At 53.7% G+C, this 20,252-nt stretch overlaps 5 protein-coding genes across 5 annotated transcripts; 1 reads left to right on the top strand and 4 right to left on the bottom strand.

Moving 5' to 3' along the window:
* Positions 1-1,996: 1,996 nt before the first annotated feature.
* PHACADRAFT_263541 (uncharacterized protein) lies at positions 1,997-3,292 on the top strand. The gene is made up of 5 exons (XM_007400502.1): positions 1,997-2,019; positions 2,074-2,121; positions 2,177-2,462; positions 2,515-2,604; positions 2,652-3,292. The coding sequence occupies exons 2-5, from the start codon at positions 2,116-2,118 to the stop codon at positions 3,212-3,214; spliced, it is 945 nt and encodes a 314-aa protein (XP_007400564.1). The 5' UTR covers positions 1,997-2,019; positions 2,074-2,115; the 3' UTR covers positions 3,215-3,292.
* A 60-nt stretch (positions 3,293-3,352) lies between these two features.
* Positions 3,353-5,743, bottom strand: PHACADRAFT_263539 (uncharacterized protein). The gene is made up of 3 exons (XM_007400501.1): positions 5,463-5,743; positions 4,091-5,411; positions 3,353-4,033 (listed from the first exon to the last, which is right to left on the bottom strand). The coding sequence occupies exons 2-3, from the start codon at positions 5,340-5,342 to the stop codon at positions 3,552-3,554; spliced, it is 1,734 nt and encodes a 577-aa protein (XP_007400563.1). The 5' UTR covers positions 5,343-5,411; positions 5,463-5,743; the 3' UTR covers positions 3,353-3,551.
* A 504-nt stretch (positions 5,744-6,247) lies between these two features.
* PHACADRAFT_263536 (uncharacterized protein) lies at positions 6,248-6,880 on the bottom strand. Its single transcript, XM_007400500.1, has one exon. The coding sequence runs from the start codon at positions 6,726-6,728 to the stop codon at positions 6,267-6,269; it is 462 nt and encodes a 153-aa protein (XP_007400562.1). The 5' UTR covers positions 6,729-6,880; the 3' UTR covers positions 6,248-6,266.
* Positions 6,881-8,941: 2,061 nt separating this feature from the next.
* PHACADRAFT_152156 (uncharacterized protein) lies at positions 8,942-10,552 on the bottom strand (the record flags this gene model as incomplete). Its single annotated transcript, XM_007400499.1, has 9 exons — positions 8,942-9,043; positions 9,106-9,287; positions 9,349-9,464; positions 9,520-9,645; positions 9,698-9,776; positions 9,830-9,871; positions 9,923-10,137; positions 10,190-10,246; positions 10,299-10,552. 9 exons carry the CDS (start codon positions 10,550-10,552, stop codon positions 8,942-8,944), a joined length of 1,173 nt encoding a protein of 390 aa, XP_007400561.1.
* A 3,813-nt stretch (positions 10,553-14,365) lies between these two features.
* On the bottom strand, positions 14,366-18,611 carry PHACADRAFT_263533 (uncharacterized protein). Its single transcript, XM_007400498.1, has 18 exons — positions 18,585-18,611; positions 18,394-18,519; positions 17,860-18,317; positions 17,682-17,803; positions 17,508-17,629; positions 17,349-17,436; positions 17,258-17,288; positions 17,109-17,200; positions 16,921-17,054; positions 16,749-16,867; positions 16,636-16,698; positions 16,186-16,530; positions 15,917-16,136; positions 15,593-15,858; positions 15,502-15,532; positions 15,208-15,386; positions 14,930-15,155; positions 14,366-14,874 (listed from the first exon to the last, which is right to left on the bottom strand). The coding sequence occupies exons 3-18, from the start codon at positions 17,908-17,910 to the stop codon at positions 14,630-14,632; spliced, it is 2,334 nt and encodes a 777-aa protein (XP_007400560.1). The 5' UTR covers positions 17,911-18,317; positions 18,394-18,519; positions 18,585-18,611; the 3' UTR covers positions 14,366-14,629.
* Between the last annotated feature and the right edge of the window lie 1,641 nt (positions 18,612-20,252).

Raw genomic sequence — 20,252 nt, 5'->3', positions numbered from 1 at the left:
ATAGAACAATATCTCCGATTATTCATTAACTACCGACAAGCAGATTGGGCCGAATGGTTGCCACTCGCGGCCTTTTCATATAACAATAAAGTTCATTTGTCCACTGGGTATACTCCCTTCTTTGTCAATAAAGGGTATCACCCTTATGAAGGAATCCAACCAGTGCGAGAAGGACTAAGTGAAAACGTCCAACAGTTTGTCGATAGAATGGATCGAGTACGTGAGGATACTAGTGCGGCTATCAGCTTAGCGCAGGAAACCATGAAGCGCTTCTATGACAGAAAAAGGAAGGGTGGACCAGAGTACAAAGTGGGAGATAAAGTTTGGCTAGAAGGAGTAAATATCCGAACCGACAGGCCAATGAAAAAGCTCGACGATAAGCGATACGGACCCTTCAAGGTCAAACGTAAAGTCGGCGCTTCTGCCTACGAGTTGGAACTCTCGCGTCAATGGAAACAACACCCCGTTTTCAATGAGAGCCTCCTTAGTCCCTTCAAAGAACCTGCGTATCCCTCACAAGGACAAGAACCGATAGTCCCTGACCTCATAAATGGCAAGGAAGAGTGGGAGGTCGAAGACATTCTTAATTCACGACGTGATCGGAACGGAAACCTAGAGTATCAGGTGCTCTGGAAGAACAGTCCCCACGGCAATCGCCGTTCTTGGGAATCACGGGCGAACTTGACCAATTGTCAAGAACTCCTTCAGGAATTCCACGCTAGACGTCCGGACAAACCTGCACCCATGCTAATTCAAATCCCCCCTCTATTAACACGACCTGTCCATATACTCACACGCGATACCACTCTTTTGGTACAACGGATAGGTGGAATTCTCCCGAAGCAAGGGTCCGAAGAATCGGCTGGGTTTGACCTCTATTCAGCTGAAAGCGTTAAAATACCGGCACGAGATCGCAAAATTATCGGCACCGGCATAGCAATGCGCGCCCCTCACGGAACGTATGCACAAATTGCGCCGCGAAGTGGGTTAGCAGTCAAAGGGATAGATGTCGGCGCTGGAGTCGTGGACCGAGATTACACCAGAGAAGTACGCGTGGTGATGATCAACTCTACCAATCAACCCTTTCAGGTACGCGCCAGCGACCGAATCGCACAAGTCATTTTGGAACGCATTGCGTCATGCGATATCGAGGAGGTGTCGAGTTTAACAGAGACTCAACGAGGATCAGGAGGTTTTGGATCGACGGGTAAATAATCGTGAGGACATGATTCTAGACGGGGGGGTAATGTCATGAATATTACATATCCTGGATGGTTCTCCCGGGTTCCATAGTATTCTTTTACTTTCTATACACCTCCGTATATTCGTAGGATATTCTAGGTATTCAGTCTGACATGTATAAAAGGAGCTCGTACTGCTCAATAACAAGCCAGACTCGAGCTGGTCTTTCCTCACCTATTTTCCTCTCGTCTGTCTCCTCAGCTTCGTCGTAGCCCAGTCCAGTTGGATTGTAGGTTGCTGACAGAGCTCTCTGGGACGCCTTACTTGCTCAGCGTCAGCGAGTGGCAATGTGTGCGCGGATTGAACTCTGGGAGCATCTGCGTCAGTTCCTGATAAATCAGTACAACGCACTTGACGTCGAAGATGGTGCACAAAACAAAACTGACAAAGGAGACATTGCAAAGGGCATGGAATGATGATCCAGATGCATTGCCGCACCTCACATCTCACACTTGATACTTGTACTCGTTTGTGCCGGATACTCTTTTTTTTAAAAAAAAATCTCTTGTGTTTAAAGTGCTACCTACGTAGGGTAATGAACACTGTGCCGGATACTCGTAGCGGCTATCATATTTCTTTTCTACACATGCACATGTTTGTTATGTTCCCAATGGTCGCTTCTGCCGCTCGGTTTGAGTGATGGGATCGACTCACGGCAACAACCGAACCGGTGACGCCTCACCACGTCGCGACTCTTACCTCCGCGCCAACTTCTGCTTTTCTCCTTCTCCGCGTCGTCCATTCAACAGTAAAATGGCGGTTCAGAATGGGAGCGCAGTAAGTATAGCTCTTATGAGAGTATCTGCTCAAAATCTTACGTATTCTTTGCAGTCAGCAACAGACCCAATACCGATTGAGACGGCCCACGAGGACATGATTGTCAGCCATTCCGCGTACTGAAATGCATACAGCATGGTCCTCATTGTCCCTGTAGCACGATGCGCAACTAGATTACTACGGCAAGCGGCTCGCGACGTGCTCGTCTGACCGCACGGTGAAGGTATTCGATGTCGTGGACGGCGAAGCGCAGCGGGCGGCTGGACACACTCTGAAGGGGCACACCGGACCAGTATGGCAGGTCTCCTGGGCCCACCCCAAGTACGGTCACATCCTCGCGTCGTGCTCGTACGACGGTAAAGTCATTATCTGGAAGGAGCAGTCGGGACAGGCAGGTGGAGGATGGGCGAAGGTTAAGGAGCACACATTGCATGATGCCTCTGGTGCGTAGCAGAACCCACAAAAGCTCGACGTATGACGCTCATAAGTTTGCAGTAAATTCGGTCTCCTGGGCACCACACGAACTCGGCGCAATTCTTGCCTGCGCGTCATCCGACGGCAAGATCTCTGTTCTGACCTTCAAGAGTACGTGACTCTCGCCTTTGCACCCTGTTCTTCTAACACCGCTGCAGACGACGGCCAGTGGGGCGCAGACATGTTCATCGGACACGCCATCGGCTGCAACGCCGTCTCCTGGGCCCCCGCCGTGCAGCCGGGCTCGCTCATCGCGCCGCAGCCCGCGGAGGGACAGGCCGCGCAGGGCGTGAAGCGCTTCGCGAGCGCGGGTTGCGACAACCTCGTCAAGATCTGGGCCTTCCGCGAGGACACGCAGGCGTGGGTTGAGGAGGACGTGCTCGAGGGACACACGGACTGGGTCCGCGACGTCGCCTGGGCGCCGAACATCGGCCTCCCGCGCAGCTACATCGCGACGGCCTCGCAGGACAAGACCGTGCTCATCTGGACGAAGGACACGCCCACGGCGTCCTGGACCAAGACTGCGCTCGACCCGAGCGCGTCCAGCACCGCCGCTCCCCCTGCGGGCGCCGTGCCCGGCCGCTTCCCCGACGTCGTCTGGCGCGTCTCGTGGTCGCTCGCGGGCAACATTCTCGCTGTCAGCTGCGGCGATGGCAAGGTCACGTTGTGGAAGGAGAACCTCAAAGGCGTCTGGGAGTGCGTCAGCGACATGACCAGCTAGATGTGTTACACGCAGTGTAATTTATGATTCGAATCTCGACCCAAGGATTTGGATCCCTTCAACAATCGTTGCCTGCATGGAGTGAAATCTGCGACTCTCGTGATTGGACGTGCTCGAAGGATGATGTATAAACACTGATAATTCCATTTCACATTCTTCCACAATACATACAAGACGAATCAACTGAGGCATACTACGTACACATTAGGGCACGAAGAAAAAAAGAAAAAGAAAAAAGTCCACATCCTCATCTCTTCAAGAAGCTCGAAAAAACACTCCTTCTGTTCCTATTCGTACACTCACACACCCGCGCCGCTTTTTGCACGCGACTACCCGCCTAACTGAACGCAAGCGCAGACCACGTCGCGACGGCGCCGACAGCCGCGATGGCTGTCGTCTTCGCAACGCCGAGCGCGATGCGACGCGCGACGTCCACGCCGCGGGCACGCTTGCGCGGGGGCTCGGCAGCGAGCCTGTCGAAGAGGACGTGGCAAGACACCGGCGTCTGCGCCACGGGAGCGACAGCCCCGTAGACACCGCCGCTGCCGTCCTCGAGCTCGTCACGCTTGCGCTTCAGCCCACTTGCCGCGGGCGGGGTCTGCGCGCCGTGAGCGTCGCGCGCACAGCGGGCCGCGTGGGGTGCACTTACCTTGTCGGTTCCGTGGTCGCCGCCGAGGTCTACGGTCACCGGGACGGCGGGTGCGACGGCGAGGGCGAGGGCGGCGTGGGCGGCGGCCTCGGCCTCGGCGCGCAGCGCGCGGACGGCGTCGAGCTCCTGGGCCATGTCTGCCTCCGCCTTCTTGCGCAGCTCGTCGAGGGCTAGCACGGGGGCGTGTTCACCGACGTCAGCCGTCAGAGGTGCGGGACAGGACTTACATTGGAGCATCTCCTTCAGGTTGTCGACCATCGGCGCGACGGCCTCCGCCGGCGCCGGCGCCGCCACTTCGGCGGCGGGCTGCTCAGACTGTTCGGGCTGTTCGACCTGCTCGGGCTCCGCATCGCCGGCGGACGGTTCCGCAGTGCTCGCCTTTGACGACGCAAGCATGCGTTGCTCGAGGTCCGCGAGTCTGTTCTTCAGGTTCTCGACGCGCATGTCAAAGGGCTCGGCGGCCGGGGCGGGGGACGCAGAGCGGCTGGGATAATCGGACAAGCACCAGGCCGCATCGTCCATGAAAAGCTCAGGAACCTCAGGAGCAAGAGGCGGGACAGCAAGCGACACCGGCTCTGGCTCCTGCACGGGTTCGGGGATAAGCTGCGGGGCAGGCGTGGCGTACATGTCGCCGTCGCTCTCGTCGTCCTCGACTTGCCTCTGCTGGAAGCTGTGCACCGGTTCGGGGTCCGGCTCAGGCGTGCAGAGGCGCGAGGAGGCTGCCAGGACGGGTAGGGGCCCATCGAAGCTCGCCTCCAGGATGATCTCCATGCCGCCAGACTTGCCCGGGTATTCCGAGGGAGCGTCGCTCTCGAGGTCCATATCCTCGCTGGGCGACTGCGCGCGCGACCGGTGCTCGGGGAAGGGGGAGGGACTGATGTCTTCCGGCTCTGCAGCGGGAGGCTGCACATCTTCCCGGCGCACTTCAACGACAGACGGAGACCGCGAGGCAGAATAGACAGAGATGGGGGATAGCCTGCTGGAGCCGTGGCCGGTAGCGATCTCCTCAATGGATCCGACGCGGGGGAGGATCCTGCGCAGCAGCCCGAGGCGACCAGGTGGATTAGGGATCATCTGGGTGTGATGCGCATGACGGGTATGGAATACATGGTGCATCTGGTACGCATGCGAGGTCCTGGGGCCGAAGCCGAAGGGGAGTGGGCCGCACAGACGTGGAGCTTGGGATGGCGGGGGGATTTCTTCAATGTCCTCGCTCTCAGAGGAGTCAGAGCTGGACGAGGTCATAGCGGGCGTATAGATGCCGTAACGCCCAGAGGACGTGTGAACGGCGGCAGTCGGCGCAGCCGGCGTCGCTGGCGTAATGCTTGATGCGGGTTCGGGCGACGGCGGGAGCGTTCCAAAGAGCAAGCGCACCTTGGCGATGATGGGGCTGACGATGCTCTCGTCTCTTCCGACGGCTTTCCCGAAGGTGATGGTGTCGCCGTCGGCGAGCACGCTCGGGGAGTCGGGCTTGATCATGGTAGATGCTTTCTCGCCTGGTCTGAGGATATGGGTACCGTGATGGGATGACAAGTCAGAAAGATACACCTGCAAATAACTTTTATGCCAGGACTCGTGTTGAGAGCATGGAAAACGTACGTTTCCGTACTGCGTGAAGATGATCTTCGCATGCCTGCGGCTTATCACCGGACATCTGAAGAGTGCGCGGTCGGTTTCCTCAGCTTGCGGCTTAGTCGACACACTGGATCTGCGCCCAATGAGGATGACCTCTGTGTTGTGCTTGTAGAATGTGAGGACCCGTGGGGGCTCGTCGTCATGCTTGTCGACGCTTAGGGCGATGCCTGCCAGATACCACGGGACCAAACATATTATGCATTATATGCAGCCTGAATGTCTCATATACTTGCCTGTGATGTCTTTTGGCACCAAACTACTCATTTCTGACACTGTCGATGCCATCGTCGTCGTGGTCGTCGTCGTGGTCGAGGAAAGGAGCTGGGTCGAGTCGTCCTGCAGCCGGCTGGGCGGGACCGATACAGCACACGTGACCCTTTCTCTCATTAACGGCGCGCAAGCGCCCCTATATAGGGCTAAGCTCCCAGTCTGCCGGGACTGCGGGCTTTGAAGTCCATTTACGACAGAGGTTACGTCGGAATGGTGGAAGAATGATAACAAATGTGAGGTGTAAGCTATTGCAAGCGTAAGGAACCCGGTACTATAACGGCAGCCAGCTCCTATGCCATTTCGCTCGGCGGCTCGTCCATTCCAACAACAGCTTCAAACGCTTTGTGGATAACTTTGGCACCCCTCGTCGCTGCAGGCATAATTGCAGTTGCTGAAGCGTCAGACTCGGACGCGCCTTCGGGGTCGACCAGGTATTGCACAGCCTCACTGGGAAGAACGTCTGAGTAACAAGATAATGCATATCACCAAGCATGAAACTCACCCAGTCTGGTGTGCGGCTATCGAGGAAATCGTGGCTGGAGGCACGTAATCGTGCACAGCTACGGCGATGGCGGACGCGAGGTCCTTCGAGGGCACGCCCAATGCCGACGCGAGCTCGTTGATCCTGTCGTCGACTGTCATGTCCGTCCGACTACTAGTTGGTGTCACGTCCGCCATGGTGACGCTGCTTCCACTCCCTACGCCTCCGCTGCGCATCGCCGGAGGCTGCTTGCCCAGCATCAGGTTCCACCACGACCCGACTTCTGCCTTCCACACCATCAACCTCCACGCGTAGAACGCAAGTATGAGCGTGACGAACAACGCCATGTAGTGATTGAAGCGCTTCATTGATGTATTCGAGAGCGGCGGTGAAACAGGACGTATGCCTTTGCGGTCGCGAGCGGGTGGCAGATCCTGCTTCGACTTGACGGCTGAGTCGCCGTGGATGTTTTCGGACATAGTTGGAAGTAGCAAAGTAGTTCTAGGTCGAGTTCAGAGAAAGAGTAAGCGGAGAAGTGTCGAGATATGTGCCGTGTTCAATGCTGAAGAAAGGGCCGTGGATTATAAGGCAACCGGAGGACGTGATCCCATTCATTGTGGAGAGTGCCAGGAGAAACGAGTGGAGGAACGTGTGACGTCACGACGTCGCTATTAGGTTTGTCTACGTCACTGCGATGATGTGACAATCAAGGAACCCCTAACCCTATGTCGAATGACGTCGTGTTGTTTTTCAAAGCCACAATGAACAAGAAATGAGGGCCAATACAAAATACATAAAGCTAATATGCGACACATCAACCGCAATGAGTGAATTTTTGATGCTACTGAAGTTCACTGCGCGGTCGTCACGGCGGAATGCCACGTAAGTGCTGTACACGGAGTACGCGTTGACCGCGTCATGTCACATCCTGAATGCAAACCATGTTTTGAATTTGATGTATATCTAGGTACAGTAGGTCCTGTAAGGTCCTGTAGTGTTGAGGTTTTCTGGATTAGGCCCAGGCCTTTCGAACTAGTCACGCGCATGCACGTGGCCGCCACGAAGTGACCGGCAGAATGGCACTCACCGGCTACGATTCTCCTGTTACCGCACTTTTTTGACCAGAGGCCTTCGTCCGATACATTATATCGTCTTGGTCACAAGCCACAGAGAGGATCTGTGAACCCTTTTTTAGGAGGAGGGGGGAGTCTGCGGTAGCCACCGGTACTTCAATTAATCACAGTGTAAGTGGGCCATATCACGTAGAGTCCGAGACCCAGTCACTTAGCTTGTTTGAGGCTCTTACATTGTCTTCGTAGCATGCAGTTTCATCATCCTCATCTTCTCGACAGGGTTCGGATCTGTATCTAGTCCACTCATTGGCAAAACGCTGCCACTAACCCGCAAAGCGGATGCCACAGGCCACCGAGAACTCATCCACTCATCCGGATTGATGTATCTATGTGATAGCCACAACGCCATTCGTATGCCAATAAATGAAGGGAGGGGGCTATTTGTTCGGACAGCGGATGCCACGGCCAGCAGCTATTCAGAACTGAAGGCGGGAGACGGCTTGTCAGAGCTTATATCAACCTAAGCCCGAGCTTAAGGATCGTTTCACAGCCGCTTCCAAACTCACTTCGGACGAGGTGAAGCGAAGCACGAATGAAGGCGCGCGTACTCATGTACTTTGAACATCCCCGACCCCGAAGAGTGATATTTCCTCACAGCATTCTGGAGAAATTTGCCTCATCTACGATGACTTTCATGTATCTTATTATGCACACAGCACTAGCCTTCCAATATGGTGCCAAGCGCAGGTAAAACCTACAGAAAAAATCCCGCGGTATGCGCGCTACTACCCTAGGGTGATCGGGAAGTGCTTATATAGACCAGTGCAATGCTCGCTACAGCATGAACATAGAAAATTAGACAACAAAAAGTATACAAAACGACGGCGGAATAGATGTGGAATTGGAATCGCGGCAGCAAGGCATGATGATTGTACAAGCGAGCAGAGCGCGGCGTGCGAAGGGGCTCAGAGCCGTTTCGACGGAACGCCGCGGTTCGACGCATCTTGGCACAATTTTACTTGAGACATCGCTTCAGACTCCCGCGCCGTTTCAGGTAGTCGCTTCCGAAACGTCTGATTCATCGTCAGAGCAAGTCTAGAGCGAAGCTTTGGACGTCACTATTGATATAGCAACCTCAGTGATCCTATGTCTCGCTATCACGTCTCCGAGCCCTTCTGCTCTCTTTCCTCACCATTTTTCCAAATGAAACGTCAAACTGCATGTGGTGACACAGGCACATAGCATGCTCATGCCTTTCTATCAGCCGTTCACCTTACTGTTCTGCCAACATTGTGATGTCTCCCGTCATTATATTTGTCGCGCGCTGCTAGGCTGATTGGTTCTGCAGTGGTATCCTTCGCGACTGTGCCTACCTATTTGTGCACTTATATCCTTAAACTTTTCAACCGAGACTGTGAGATGTTAGAGACTGGTTATAGCGCGCCCTGGAGTCTATTAAGACCAAATTAAGACCATAACACAATGCACACTTGTTCACCCGGCCAGAAAGACAGCATCAACACCACAAAATAACTTAATGTCGTTCCTTTGCCGAGACAAAGACCGAGTGCCGGCGAATATCTATGCACTAGACGGTAGTGGTCTATAGGAGCAATTTGTCAGCCAAGGTGCCTTCGCGGTCGTTGGCAGGCACGTACGTTCGTACCCGAAGTCTCGGGACCAGAGAACGTCGTAAGGTTCGGGAAGGGCGCGGTCGCGCACTGCAGGAAGGGCAGTCAGCGGGCGGCACGCCTCATGCACAGCATCGGGGGATACTACGTACACTCTGCTGGATATCGTTTATGGTCTTCCCATATGGGAAGTACGAGACCGGACGATTGGTAGGGAGCGGCGTAGAGATTGGAATGACGTCCGAGCAGTTGGTGAGCTGGTCCACGTTCTGGCCGATCAGCGTAAGGTTTTGGAAGACGGACTGGAAGTTTTTCATCATCTTTGTCTGGTTATCTGCGAGGTACGCGGTGAGCGTGTTTCTGCTGCGATGAGAAATGCACGGGGCGGTACGCACTGACGAAGTTTTGCCACTCGCAGGACGTGCGCGGGTCACGCGCGATGGCGAAGTCGGACTGAAGACGTATCTGATTTGGGAACGGCGACTTGACCTCGCCCCGAGCGCGAGAGGAGCTGAACAAACCGTGAGCGGTCTGCGCGCACAGGCACTGGTTCAAAGATTACGCACCCAGGGAAGCCAGTGCCGACAAGCAGAGTCTCAACGAAGAATTGGGAGTCGAAAGTGTGAGGAGTGGTGTCGAACGCGAAGGACTCGTTGGTTGGCTCGATTTCGTTGGAGGAAGCAATGGAATGGCTGAAGTCGGATGGTCAGCGTCAATGCGGTGTCGAACGCATACACTACTCACGAAGCAAGCAGCCATACGAGATCTACCTCATCGAACCCGCCGGCATCGTCGACGCGGTTAAGGATCTTGCTGACAGAATCTACGAAGAGAGTAAGTTTATGTACGGATGCTCATGCTGTCCACTCAACACACCGAAAGGCTCGGGGACAAGGTCAGGAGGAGAAGCCTGGGTAGCTGTAAAATACGAGTCAGAGCCTATTTGCTGAAAAAATTCGTCAAGCATACGGGGAGCGCGGCCAGCGAGGAAGGGCATCTGCGGAGCACCCGGGCAGTTGCTCGTTGCGACCGCACCAGCGAAGGCGATGAAGTCGCCGGGAGAAACGTTGTGCTTCTCGACGAAAGTCTTCTGGAGTTCGACGATATCGTCGAGACCGGCGTTCGCCGAGAAGGCAGTTTCTGTGTCGCTGAACGCGAGGATGGAGCCGTCGGCGCCTCCACCACTGGCATACATTGTAAGACGCTGAGACAATGCTGAGGGCAGTAGATACATACGGCCACTTGCCCTCGGCTGCTAGCGCGGAAGAATACCCGATTGCGTCGTGAAAGGTACTGTAGCCATGTCAGCGAACAGCCATCGAGTAACGGGCATTGCTGAGCTTACAGACGGAGGGACTCGTGGGCCTCAGCGTCACATTGTCCGCCGCTGAAGAGGTTTTCCTGGATGTCTTCTAGGACGTCGACCCAGACGCAACACGACTGGTCACTGACGGAGGCGCCGTTAGAGCAGGTGGCACGCTTCTCGACGGCACGTAGGGAGTCGTCTCGCGGTGACCCTCGAGCAGGCAGCAACGTGGCTGGCACTGCGGAGATGGAGAGAGCGAAGAAGAGGAGGGAGATGAGTTTTTTGGGAGCCATTGCTACAAAGGCTACTGTAGGACTCGGAGTCTGTGAAGGCTGCGAGGAACCTGGAGATGACCAGTCTTCTCGTACACCTTTCATACCCTTTCGCACATCTATGACATCAAAAAAAAATTGGATGTTAGAAACGTCTTGGATTACTTGGATGAAATTACATGCCTTGAAGTACTTGTCTTAGGTGTTGTTAGTACCTGTCTTGGTGGTGTCTATCAACATCACCAAGGCGCTGCGGGTATGTCGGCCTGAGCCCAATGTGCACAAGCAGCCTTGCAGTAAAACGCCTAAACATTTTCCTGTTGCGGGTTTCTAGCACTACGGGCATGAGCTGATTTCAGATCACCTGAAATGTCCCGGTCAAGCCATCAAAAATGTTTCATTTTCAAGAGACTTAACCGGGGCTTTCTGGTGTCCTAAAATGATAGATTTGCCACCACTTTCGTAGCCATTTGCGGTGCAGGAAAATGATAATTTTTGTGTAGCCTGAAATGAACCTGAAATGACTCAATATGGCTACATTTCGGTACGGCAAAGAGTTCATGTTTCAGAAGACTTTGTGGTGCATTTCAGGACATCTGAAAGAACATATGTAGAAATCATTTCCGCCTCATGTTTGCAATGAGGAAAGGTGCGGGCAAGGAAAACTTTTGATGGTCCTGAAATTACCATTTACGGCAAATTTGTAGTACGTTTCTAGGACATTTTTGGCTTATCTCAAGTAAAAATCTTCTAGCTCATAAAATAGCTTCAAAATCCATCAGAAATGGCAATTTCAGGACCATCAAAAGTTATCCTTGCCCGTACCTTTCCTCATTGCAAACATGAGGCAGAAATGATCTCCACATATGTTCTTTCAGATGTCCTGAAATGCGCCACAGAGTCTTCTGAAACATGAACTCTTTGCCGTACCGAAATGTAGCCATATTGAGTCATTTCAGGTTCATTTCAGGCTACACAAAATTTATCATTTTCTTGCACCGCAAATGGCCATGAAAGTGGTAGCAAATCTATCATTTTAGGACACCAGAAAGCCCCGGTTAAGTCTCTGAAAATGAAACATTTTTGATGGCTTGACCGGGACATTTCAGGTGATCTGAAACCAGCTCATGCCTGTAGTGTAGCAGGGAGGTCTCTTGTTGTCGACGCTCTACTGCAGTCAAACGCATCAAGGGGTCCGCAGCAGCGCTGAGTGATCGGTGGTGCCACGAGTCCTGGATCGAGACCGGTGACTGGGGTCTGTCATTTGCCTGATTTGTCGCTACAGGTGTTCGTGTGCACTGCGCACTTGTGCGCATAGTGAAGTAGTGTCGCTGCCGGCGCTTGCTGGGGGAGCCCCTGGTCTACAAATGAGATTTTTCTCCTTCACAATGCGCAGCTCAAGACTACCTCCAAATTTGGCTTACACTGCCATCGTCTTGCCAAACAGACGGCAGGCGGCGTCCGAGAACTCAAAATACTCAACACTTGCGCCTTCATCTGAGGGAGAATAGCTGAGCAAATTCATGGATGATGGATACCTCTTAGCTCACTGGGGTCTTCTTACGCATGTGGGATGCGCTCAGCCTGGAGAGCAAGGATACACTTATCAACATAAAGCATCTTCTGCAGATTTTCTCACCCCGTCATCATTTAAGATGTGCCCTTGAGGACGTCTCTGTGAGCAAATATGCCGCGCATTAAGATAAATCCTAACAATGTCATATCGTGCTACGTGCTCGTCTTGCAGATCGGTCTCGGCTATGCAGCTTCCGCCGATGTGACGCGACTTGTTTCAAAATCTCACCGAGTATCAGTTATCGCACCTTCCTCTTGGGTCCGAAGCGTTTACAGCTTAAAGTGCGTGCCTGAGGACGGTAGACCTTGCGCGCCACTGCGGCGCACTATAAGCCGGCGTGGAAACGCCTGTAAAAGCTAGCACGGTCTCTCATTCCGATACAGGGGATGCGAGGCTGTGCCCTGGCTGGCGGCGATAGCATCAGAAGAGCCGATACGCGCAGATGTGCCCGGGTACCAAAGACTGGGTTTACCACTAGATTTATCTATAAGCAAGGATATCAGCATCAGCGCCATAGGTATAGGAAAAGTGCTGTAGAACAACCTGCATGTGTGCCAACCCAATCTGCGAAGGTTGGTTTTCAACTTGTCGCGTCAGAAGTGACCCAAATCCGAACATTCTCGAATCTCGACGTTTTCTCCAGTGAAACTTTGTGATCCTGGCCCGATGAACGCAATCACCTCTTGTGACTGTTTGCCACATGCTGAAAGGATATGTGTTTGATGTATTACTGAGCCATACTAAGGTCCTCTATCAAAACATATAGTATTGATAAAATATTTTGACATGACCTATGGTTTTAGGGAGCGACAGGCCGGATATGAGCTACCTGATCACTGTCGCACTACTACCACTACGTATACGTGAAGAAAGATTGAATTGGGCTGAGCTGTTCAACTGCTTGTCATTCTTCGAGACTTGTTCTTTCACCACAACGGAATCATGATGGTGCCAATTGTTTCCTATCTTCATGTTAGGCTACATCCCCCGCACTGCTGGCTGTGCATGCGCTTCCACAGAAGGGGGAATATCGCCACGCCCACTGCACGGTCTCTGAACCTCTCCACGCGACATATGCCCGTCGTTCATGCTGGTGTGCAAGTGGAAACGAGCAACTCAAGGAAGACCTTCATGGTGATGAGGTTACTCTTACCTCGACAGCTATACTAGATATACGGCTTTGTCGCAATTAGTGTGCTCTTGACGGTACGGAATTGAGGAATATGCGGAATATGGGATGGTTGCGGAGACTGAAAGCACAAAATCGCGGGCGTACTGGCACCACAGCCTCCCCGATTTCGTTGGACGTCCAAGCTTAGTTAGATCTGCTACACTTCCGTTTAATACGAGGACGAGAGAGCTAATGGTAGGAGCGGAAGTCACGCAACTCAGTGCCCTAATGACCAGATTAGTGCCCCATTTGAAGAACAAATATTAGTTGCTCAAGAGTTTGGCATATAGTAGAGGCATAACGCTGATAAGCAGTATGGGTTTGAAGCAAGGTGAAGCCCGTAATCTCAGTGATTATCGGCCGAACGCCTGCGAACTGATGTGGTTACTGGCAAATACAATTGCCTCAGGTACGGGCCATGACGATTAAATATCACCTTAGCTAAAGCAGAGGCTTTGAGGGGCAGTTTACAGACCTCCACTGCCTGTTTATCCTAGTGCCATAGGCGATGGAATGTGAGCAGGTTGAGGGTGATCGTACACTGGCTACTGCCTGGCAGTCGCACAGTCTGAAAAAAGAGCAGAGAAATTGAGGTCGCCACTGACTGTATTCAGAAGACCCAAATATATTTCTACTGTGTGTTTGAATCATCGCGCATTCTGTCTAACTGTATTAACCGGTCGTGAAACAGAGTAAAATGGCCGCTGCTAACCAAGAAAGACTAGTGATTGAAAAATCCCTACATGACAGTGCTTTGGGAGGCTACTGTTATGCTTTTACGGGAGGCTTCGGCCTCTCGACAGGGCTAAACGAATTTTCAAGTTGGTGGCGCCGATTTGAGTTTGCAAGCCCTGTCGACATGTAATCGGAAGGGTGGATGTGCAGAAGCAAGAAAATATGCCAGTATGAGCATATTATTTGCTTTTGAAAGCGGCATGAGCTGGGCGAATGTCAGGCGCAGAGCAGAAGATGATTGTTCTAAGTAAAGACTTCAAGGCATGAGATAAACAAGCGCCATAATCGTGGCGCCCACTAGGGTTAGGGCCTGCTAGCGGGCCCACAATCGCGCGCAAGTCCGGAATACCTCAATCAGATACATTCGCAAAACCTCATACTAGCCATACTACAGAAGGTACGAAACAAAGTCCCGAGAGCGTGAAAGTACTGGTCCTTGGCATGTTCGCTGGGAAAATCGTCTCGGAGAGGAAGGTACTACGAGTCGCGCAAATCGTGTCCAAACCGTGTCCAAGTCGTGTCCAAGTCGTGATTCAAACCGTATCCGCAACATCCACGAAAACCGTCCGGGTTTCAGCCAAGCCACAGTCTAGTCCATTCGTAAGAGCGAACGTTTTTACTCTCCGGGGAGGGTGAAATCAGGGAAGTTCGGCCATTCGCCAAGGAGTCCGGGGTCGCCTCCGATGCGGACCCAGTGCGAGAAAGACGGCGTCGGCCCGTCGAGAACGAAGAGTTGGTGCCATCCAGGCGGGGAGATGTTTGCGTTAGGGGGTGCGGTGATCGTGCACGTGTTTCCGTTGCAAGAGAACGCGGGGAAGATCGTCCGGCTGCCCATGGCGTTTCCATGCGTGCTAGAAGTAGCTGAAGACGAGGTCAGCTCGACGATGAGTTAGGAACGGCTGCGAATGATACGCACCAGCGACGAGAGAGACACGCATCGTGCTCGTGGTTCCTTCGTGCAGCGTCACGGTAATCGAGTATTGCCCGCCGTAATTCCAGTCAGTCTCTTCGATGGTAAAGCTTGGTTGTGTACGGCCGTCTGTCAGATACGGCGGATAGTACACCTCGATACGCATCTCCTCTGGGAAGCCTGGCGTTTGGGGATCACTGCCAGAAATCAAGACGCGGCCGTCGTAGAGCAGCTAGAAAATTCGTCAGCATTTCGACAGAAACCTCGGATTCGCTCGCGCATACCGTAGCCTCTGAGTGATACAGCCGGGCAACAATCGTGGTGTTGAGGATGGAGATTCGGGAATTGACCGGTTGAGTGGGGTCGTAGAGCAGGGCTTGGAAGTTGGGGTCGGTGGCAAGCCCGAAACCAGCGACGCCTTGCATAGCGCCGTTGACGATGAGGAAAGTACCATCGGGAAGAGCTACAGTAAAGATAAATCTCAGCAAATTGCGTAACATTTGGTTAGTCAACTCCACACACCAGCCTATATGGCAAAGATGTTAGATTTATAACAAACTTGAAGAGAATGAAGTTACATACTATGCACGGCATCACACGCTTTGACGGCTGAAGAACGAGAGGACGCAATTAAGCTAGGTTAAACCGTGAAGCAGCTAATGCACCCACCATCCGTTCAAGCGTCCACTGCGGGTTTTCCACTTCAGGCTGAATACTGACGCAATTATCCAGCGCAACCCCAAAGTTCGAACCGCCGCAAATCAGGACGGTCATCGGATCCGTGTAAGGAGCGTGCTGCGGGAACATGACGGTGCTACCTTCCATCGGGTACGTACGCCCTGCCAAGAAGCTCGTGACGGAGCCGGGCATGTTGGGAAGCACCTGAACGGTGTCAAAGGTGACCGGATCGAGTATCCGAGCCTCGTTGTAGTAACCTGCGACAAGGGTACAACTCAATTTCCGTCTTGTCTTCTGATCAGCTAAGATGCTCACCGACGAAGATTTTGCCGCTCGGGAGGTTGATGAGGTAAGGGTACAAATTGTTCGGGTCTGTACGGTTAAGGTAATCGAGGAATATCCAGGTAGGACCACCTTCGGGGGTCGGCAGAATCTCGAGACTAGGCTCTGGCGCGCCGTTGCTGCCTACCTCGCCACCCATGACGAGAACAGAACCGTTTACGAGGACGAGAGCGGATGGATACCAGCGCTGGCGCTGTGAAAAAGTGTGAGGCATGGAAGGCTAGAAATATAAACATGCCCACCTGCAAATGGAGCTCCTCATAGTTCTCCTCCCAATCGTTCGTGCCGTTCACACCCGGACTGCCATCAGGAGTATAGAGACGAACTCCTTGGGTGCTCTGGAGACTCCAGCCACCGATGTTCAGCTGACGCGCGGCTTTGTCGGGCAGAACGACGGCTGCAGAGCAGAATACATCAGATTTGACGTGCATCGTCCGCCACGCCAGATCGAAGTTGTCGACGAGGCTAAGATCCAGCTCGTAAGCGCCGGTGGAGTTGTCAAACTCGCTCGTTCCAAACTTTTCCAGGAAGGCGACCTTGTTGTTGATTCCGAGAGTGACGAGAAGAGGGACTACGACGCCGCCGATCTACATGGCCTTAGGATCGCACACTTGGGTAGAGTAAATGTCACTCACTAAGAACTGCAAAGTGGGTATTAGCGTACAGCACCATCATGAGTTAAACTGACATACCTCGTATCGACCGGTGTTCGAAGGCGTATTCCAATTGGCGATGCCCCCTTGGAACGTGTAGTACTAGGAAAACATTAAGCAGACAGACATACGACCAAAGCTAGAATACGTACCGAGAGTCGATTACCAGCTCCGCAGATGTGAATCGGATCGCCAGAACAAGCCTGGTTACAGTCGGTGGCGGGAGCGTTGCCAGCGCTGTTGCTCGTTACGTCGCTGATATCACCACACCCTGGAAGAGAGCTCGTGAGCCACCAGCTAGTGCATCGAACCTGAGGCACTCACAGCATTCATCGCCATACTCCATGCCGGCAGCGGGGTATCCGAACGCGCCGCACTGGTTCAGACATGCCTCGGCAGAGTTGTTGTTGGTGTTGATAATTTGGTAGGGGAAAACACGGTTGCCGTTTGCGCCCTCCCTGTGGTACGACCGATCAATCTCCACTCGACGCGCCCGGAGACCTCGTACTCACTCTATACAGCCAACGTACTGCCAATTTCCGGGCAGCCCAGTGGTCTGCGTAGTCGGAACGGGAAGGGTTGTGATTGTCCCTGTGCTGTAGACCTAGATCGCAAGTCCATGAGCGCTACTTCGCCGACTAGCGCTCCAGATTCTGCTCACCGAGAGCCTATTAGGGCCACCGCACGCCTCGCTGTGAATGTTATCTGTCAGGATGCCATACGGCGCGCAAAAAAATTGCAAATGCACATACGTAGCGCTGCCTCCGCAGGCCATGTTGCAGTCGCTGTCAGGGGCAGTCACGGCGCCATTGATGAGTTCATTCCCGCAGAAGCATTGCACTGGCGAATTATGGATATCAGCACCGTGCCGAGTGACGGGTCTGACGTCGCTTGGCTGACGCCTGACATACCTGAATATTCCATGCCCGCAACGCTGAAGCCCTGGCTCGTGCACGAGCTGATGCAGGACTCGACCGTGAGGGCGCTGTTGTCTGGATCCTCTTCCGCGAAGACACGACCGTTTGCATTGTCGCTGTGTTTCTGGTCAGTCACGTGATGCGTGAGTATCAGCGACGGGGACTTACACATAGCAGGCGCCGTACTTCCACCCTGAGGGAAGTCCGGAGGTGACTGGGCCTACACTCGCACGCTTGGATAAGTAGTCCTCGTCACGGATGGAGTGTGGGAGCAGCGATGCGTGGCTGTGCTATGTGCAGCGGACCAACGATGAGCTTTAGGTTGCAAATCTAAAGTAAGACTAACCGCGGAGAGAAGGACGATCGCACCAAACGCTAGTGCAGAGTAGGGCGCCATGGCGAGTCGCTCGCGCTCTGCCTCGGAGCGATGAGCAGACAACGAGCTGCCTGGTGCTAAACACGCCGCTGCCTTATGTACCTCGCAAACCCTGAAACGCTGGCTCTCTTCGTAGACCGGAAGGAGCTCCTTGTATCAGAGTACCGCGTGGAGGCTTCAATTGCACGTCGCGAGGAATATGAGGAAATCAGTGAGCGCAACAAAGCTCCGAGAGCTACATCGTACCGCCTGCTCTTATGACGCTCGGTTACGCTAGCCGCGTTCATCCGTGCCGGCGGCATCGAAGGGCCCATGTTGCCAGACCGGCTGTGCGAAGCCGCAGACCCGATGCATGCAGCATTCGTGCAGTCAGCTAAGCTCGCAGGGAACATGCGCCGTTGCAGGGATCTCCTTGAGCATTTTGGACGCTGCAGCGAAGGGATTACGATAGCAACTATCGGTAAATGACGCGCCTAGCACGAACATCGATTGCAGGAAACGCACTGCTCGGCGCGGGTGCTCGGATCTGCATCTTTGGCACGAGGCGCACCACGGGAAGCCCTGGCCGGAGAACGCCTGAGTTTGGCGACTTGCTCGATGGTCATCCGCGCCAGTGCGCAAGGATCTGTGCTAGGGGGCAACCAGAGTCAGACCAAACGGGCTCATGCTCGGACAAGCTCAAGGTTGTGGCGCACACACCAGAAGCACAAAATCAGCGTGTATACGCGCGTCTGCAGTCACCTCTCCCGGCAAGGTCGCTGAAATCCGGGTGCTAGGCGAGCACAAATCGTACGCTTCTATGTGAGATGAGATTACAGGTGTTCAATGGCCAGCGGAAAGGACAACTGTGCGGCTCCGCCTCGACGTACATCCCGTGGAGTGGTCGGGCGCCTGACTAACGCCAGACGTGCTCCCACGCTGACCACGGCCAGCGTGCAACGAACCAATTGCAGAGAGAGACACCTCGTGAGGTACTTCTGATCTTCTAGCGCAGACGGACGTCGCGAAGCATGCCAGGGTGCCTGGAACCGATCATTATCGCGACATTTCAGCGGCTTGGGGGTGGTCACAGCAGCGCGGAAGTCGTAAGGCGGGACCAAGACCTTGTTTATTGTCTGGACAACGTAGGACGCGACATCACTGCAATATATGATAGGACGCTAGCCTGAGCTCTGCAGTGCCTGTGTACCGTAACGTAATGATTGGATTAGACAATTACGTAAAGCCGTGCTAGACTAGATATATAAGTCATCAGTCTCGCCTTGTGATGCGGCGTCCTACGGGCCCACCTCGAAAACCGAGACGATTCGGAGTGCAAGTTTGCAAGAGCGCAGAGGAAGTAGTGCGGTGGGGTATTTCAATCTCCAAACCTGGCTAAAGGAAACGCCAGACCGCGTAACCAGACGCGCAGTTGTTGGGACACTTCACAACAAAGGCGTCAGGAGCTGCCTAGTCGAATGAACGACCACCGTAACGAGCAATTGGCATTATAATAGCGCGTGTTTACTGTGTGTACGCAGTCGATGAGATTACCATCTACAAGAGGTGGTGTTGTCAGCTTTGTCTTCAACAATGCACGTCCCGCCGCCCCAAGGCACGGTGCATAGATACAACACGCAACTCGGGCTTTGTCGACACGAAGAGTAAACCCAGCTCCACACCCTGGGTGCAACGAGAGATGCACATACCTTGTTTCCTTCCGCTGTCGAGTACTCTAACCCTTAATGGGACTTTTTCACCCACGCTGTCGTCACAGTTAGTGCAGATATTCGCGCGTCGGGAGCGTAGCCTGCGGGCGTTGGAGGTTATCATTGCACACTATTCTGGGACGCGCTCAGACCGCTCACCGTCGACTTCAATTGAGTTGCGGACGGCAACGATCACAGAAGGGAGCAGCGACTCGACCGACGGTCAAGAACAGGCTTGCGCACGTTCCCAATGACGAGCTAACCAAGTCCGTGCTGCCGACGATCATGTGTCCACCTGAGAGAAGCGCAGCCGCCGTCGAAGCAAAAGGCCAGGCCAGCCTTTCGCGGGAGAATAGGCTGCTCCCAGCCACCGCAATGAAACGGCGCAAGTGCGAACGGACTGTCGAAAGAGTGGGCTCGGGAGTTCGGGAGCACATCGCTGGTGAAACATGGGTATATTTGCAAGAAGACGACCATCTGTCAAAAGTGGTCTGTGACCAGAGGCATGGAGTGTCAGCTGCTCGTGGCGGAGGAGCGCTCAGGGACGGGGTGCGGGGGGACCCTGGTGGAATCAATGCACGAAATGAGGGCTGCATGGAACTTTATCGAGTGAGATAGGCAGTCAGATCCGAACTGGTCAGGAGTGTGAGGGAACAAGGCCGCTGCGACCAATCG

The sequence above is a fragment of the Phanerochaete carnosa genome (genome assembly GCF_000300595.1).
Source record: "Phanerochaete carnosa HHB-10118-sp unplaced genomic scaffold PHACAscaffold_10, whole genome shotgun sequence".
In the NCBI taxonomy this organism is placed as follows: domain Eukaryota; kingdom Fungi; phylum Basidiomycota; class Agaricomycetes; order Polyporales; family Phanerochaetaceae; genus Phanerochaete; species Phanerochaete carnosa.
The sequence above is the reverse complement of the archived record's forward strand: the minus strand, read 5'-3'. Positions and strand labels throughout refer to the sequence as shown.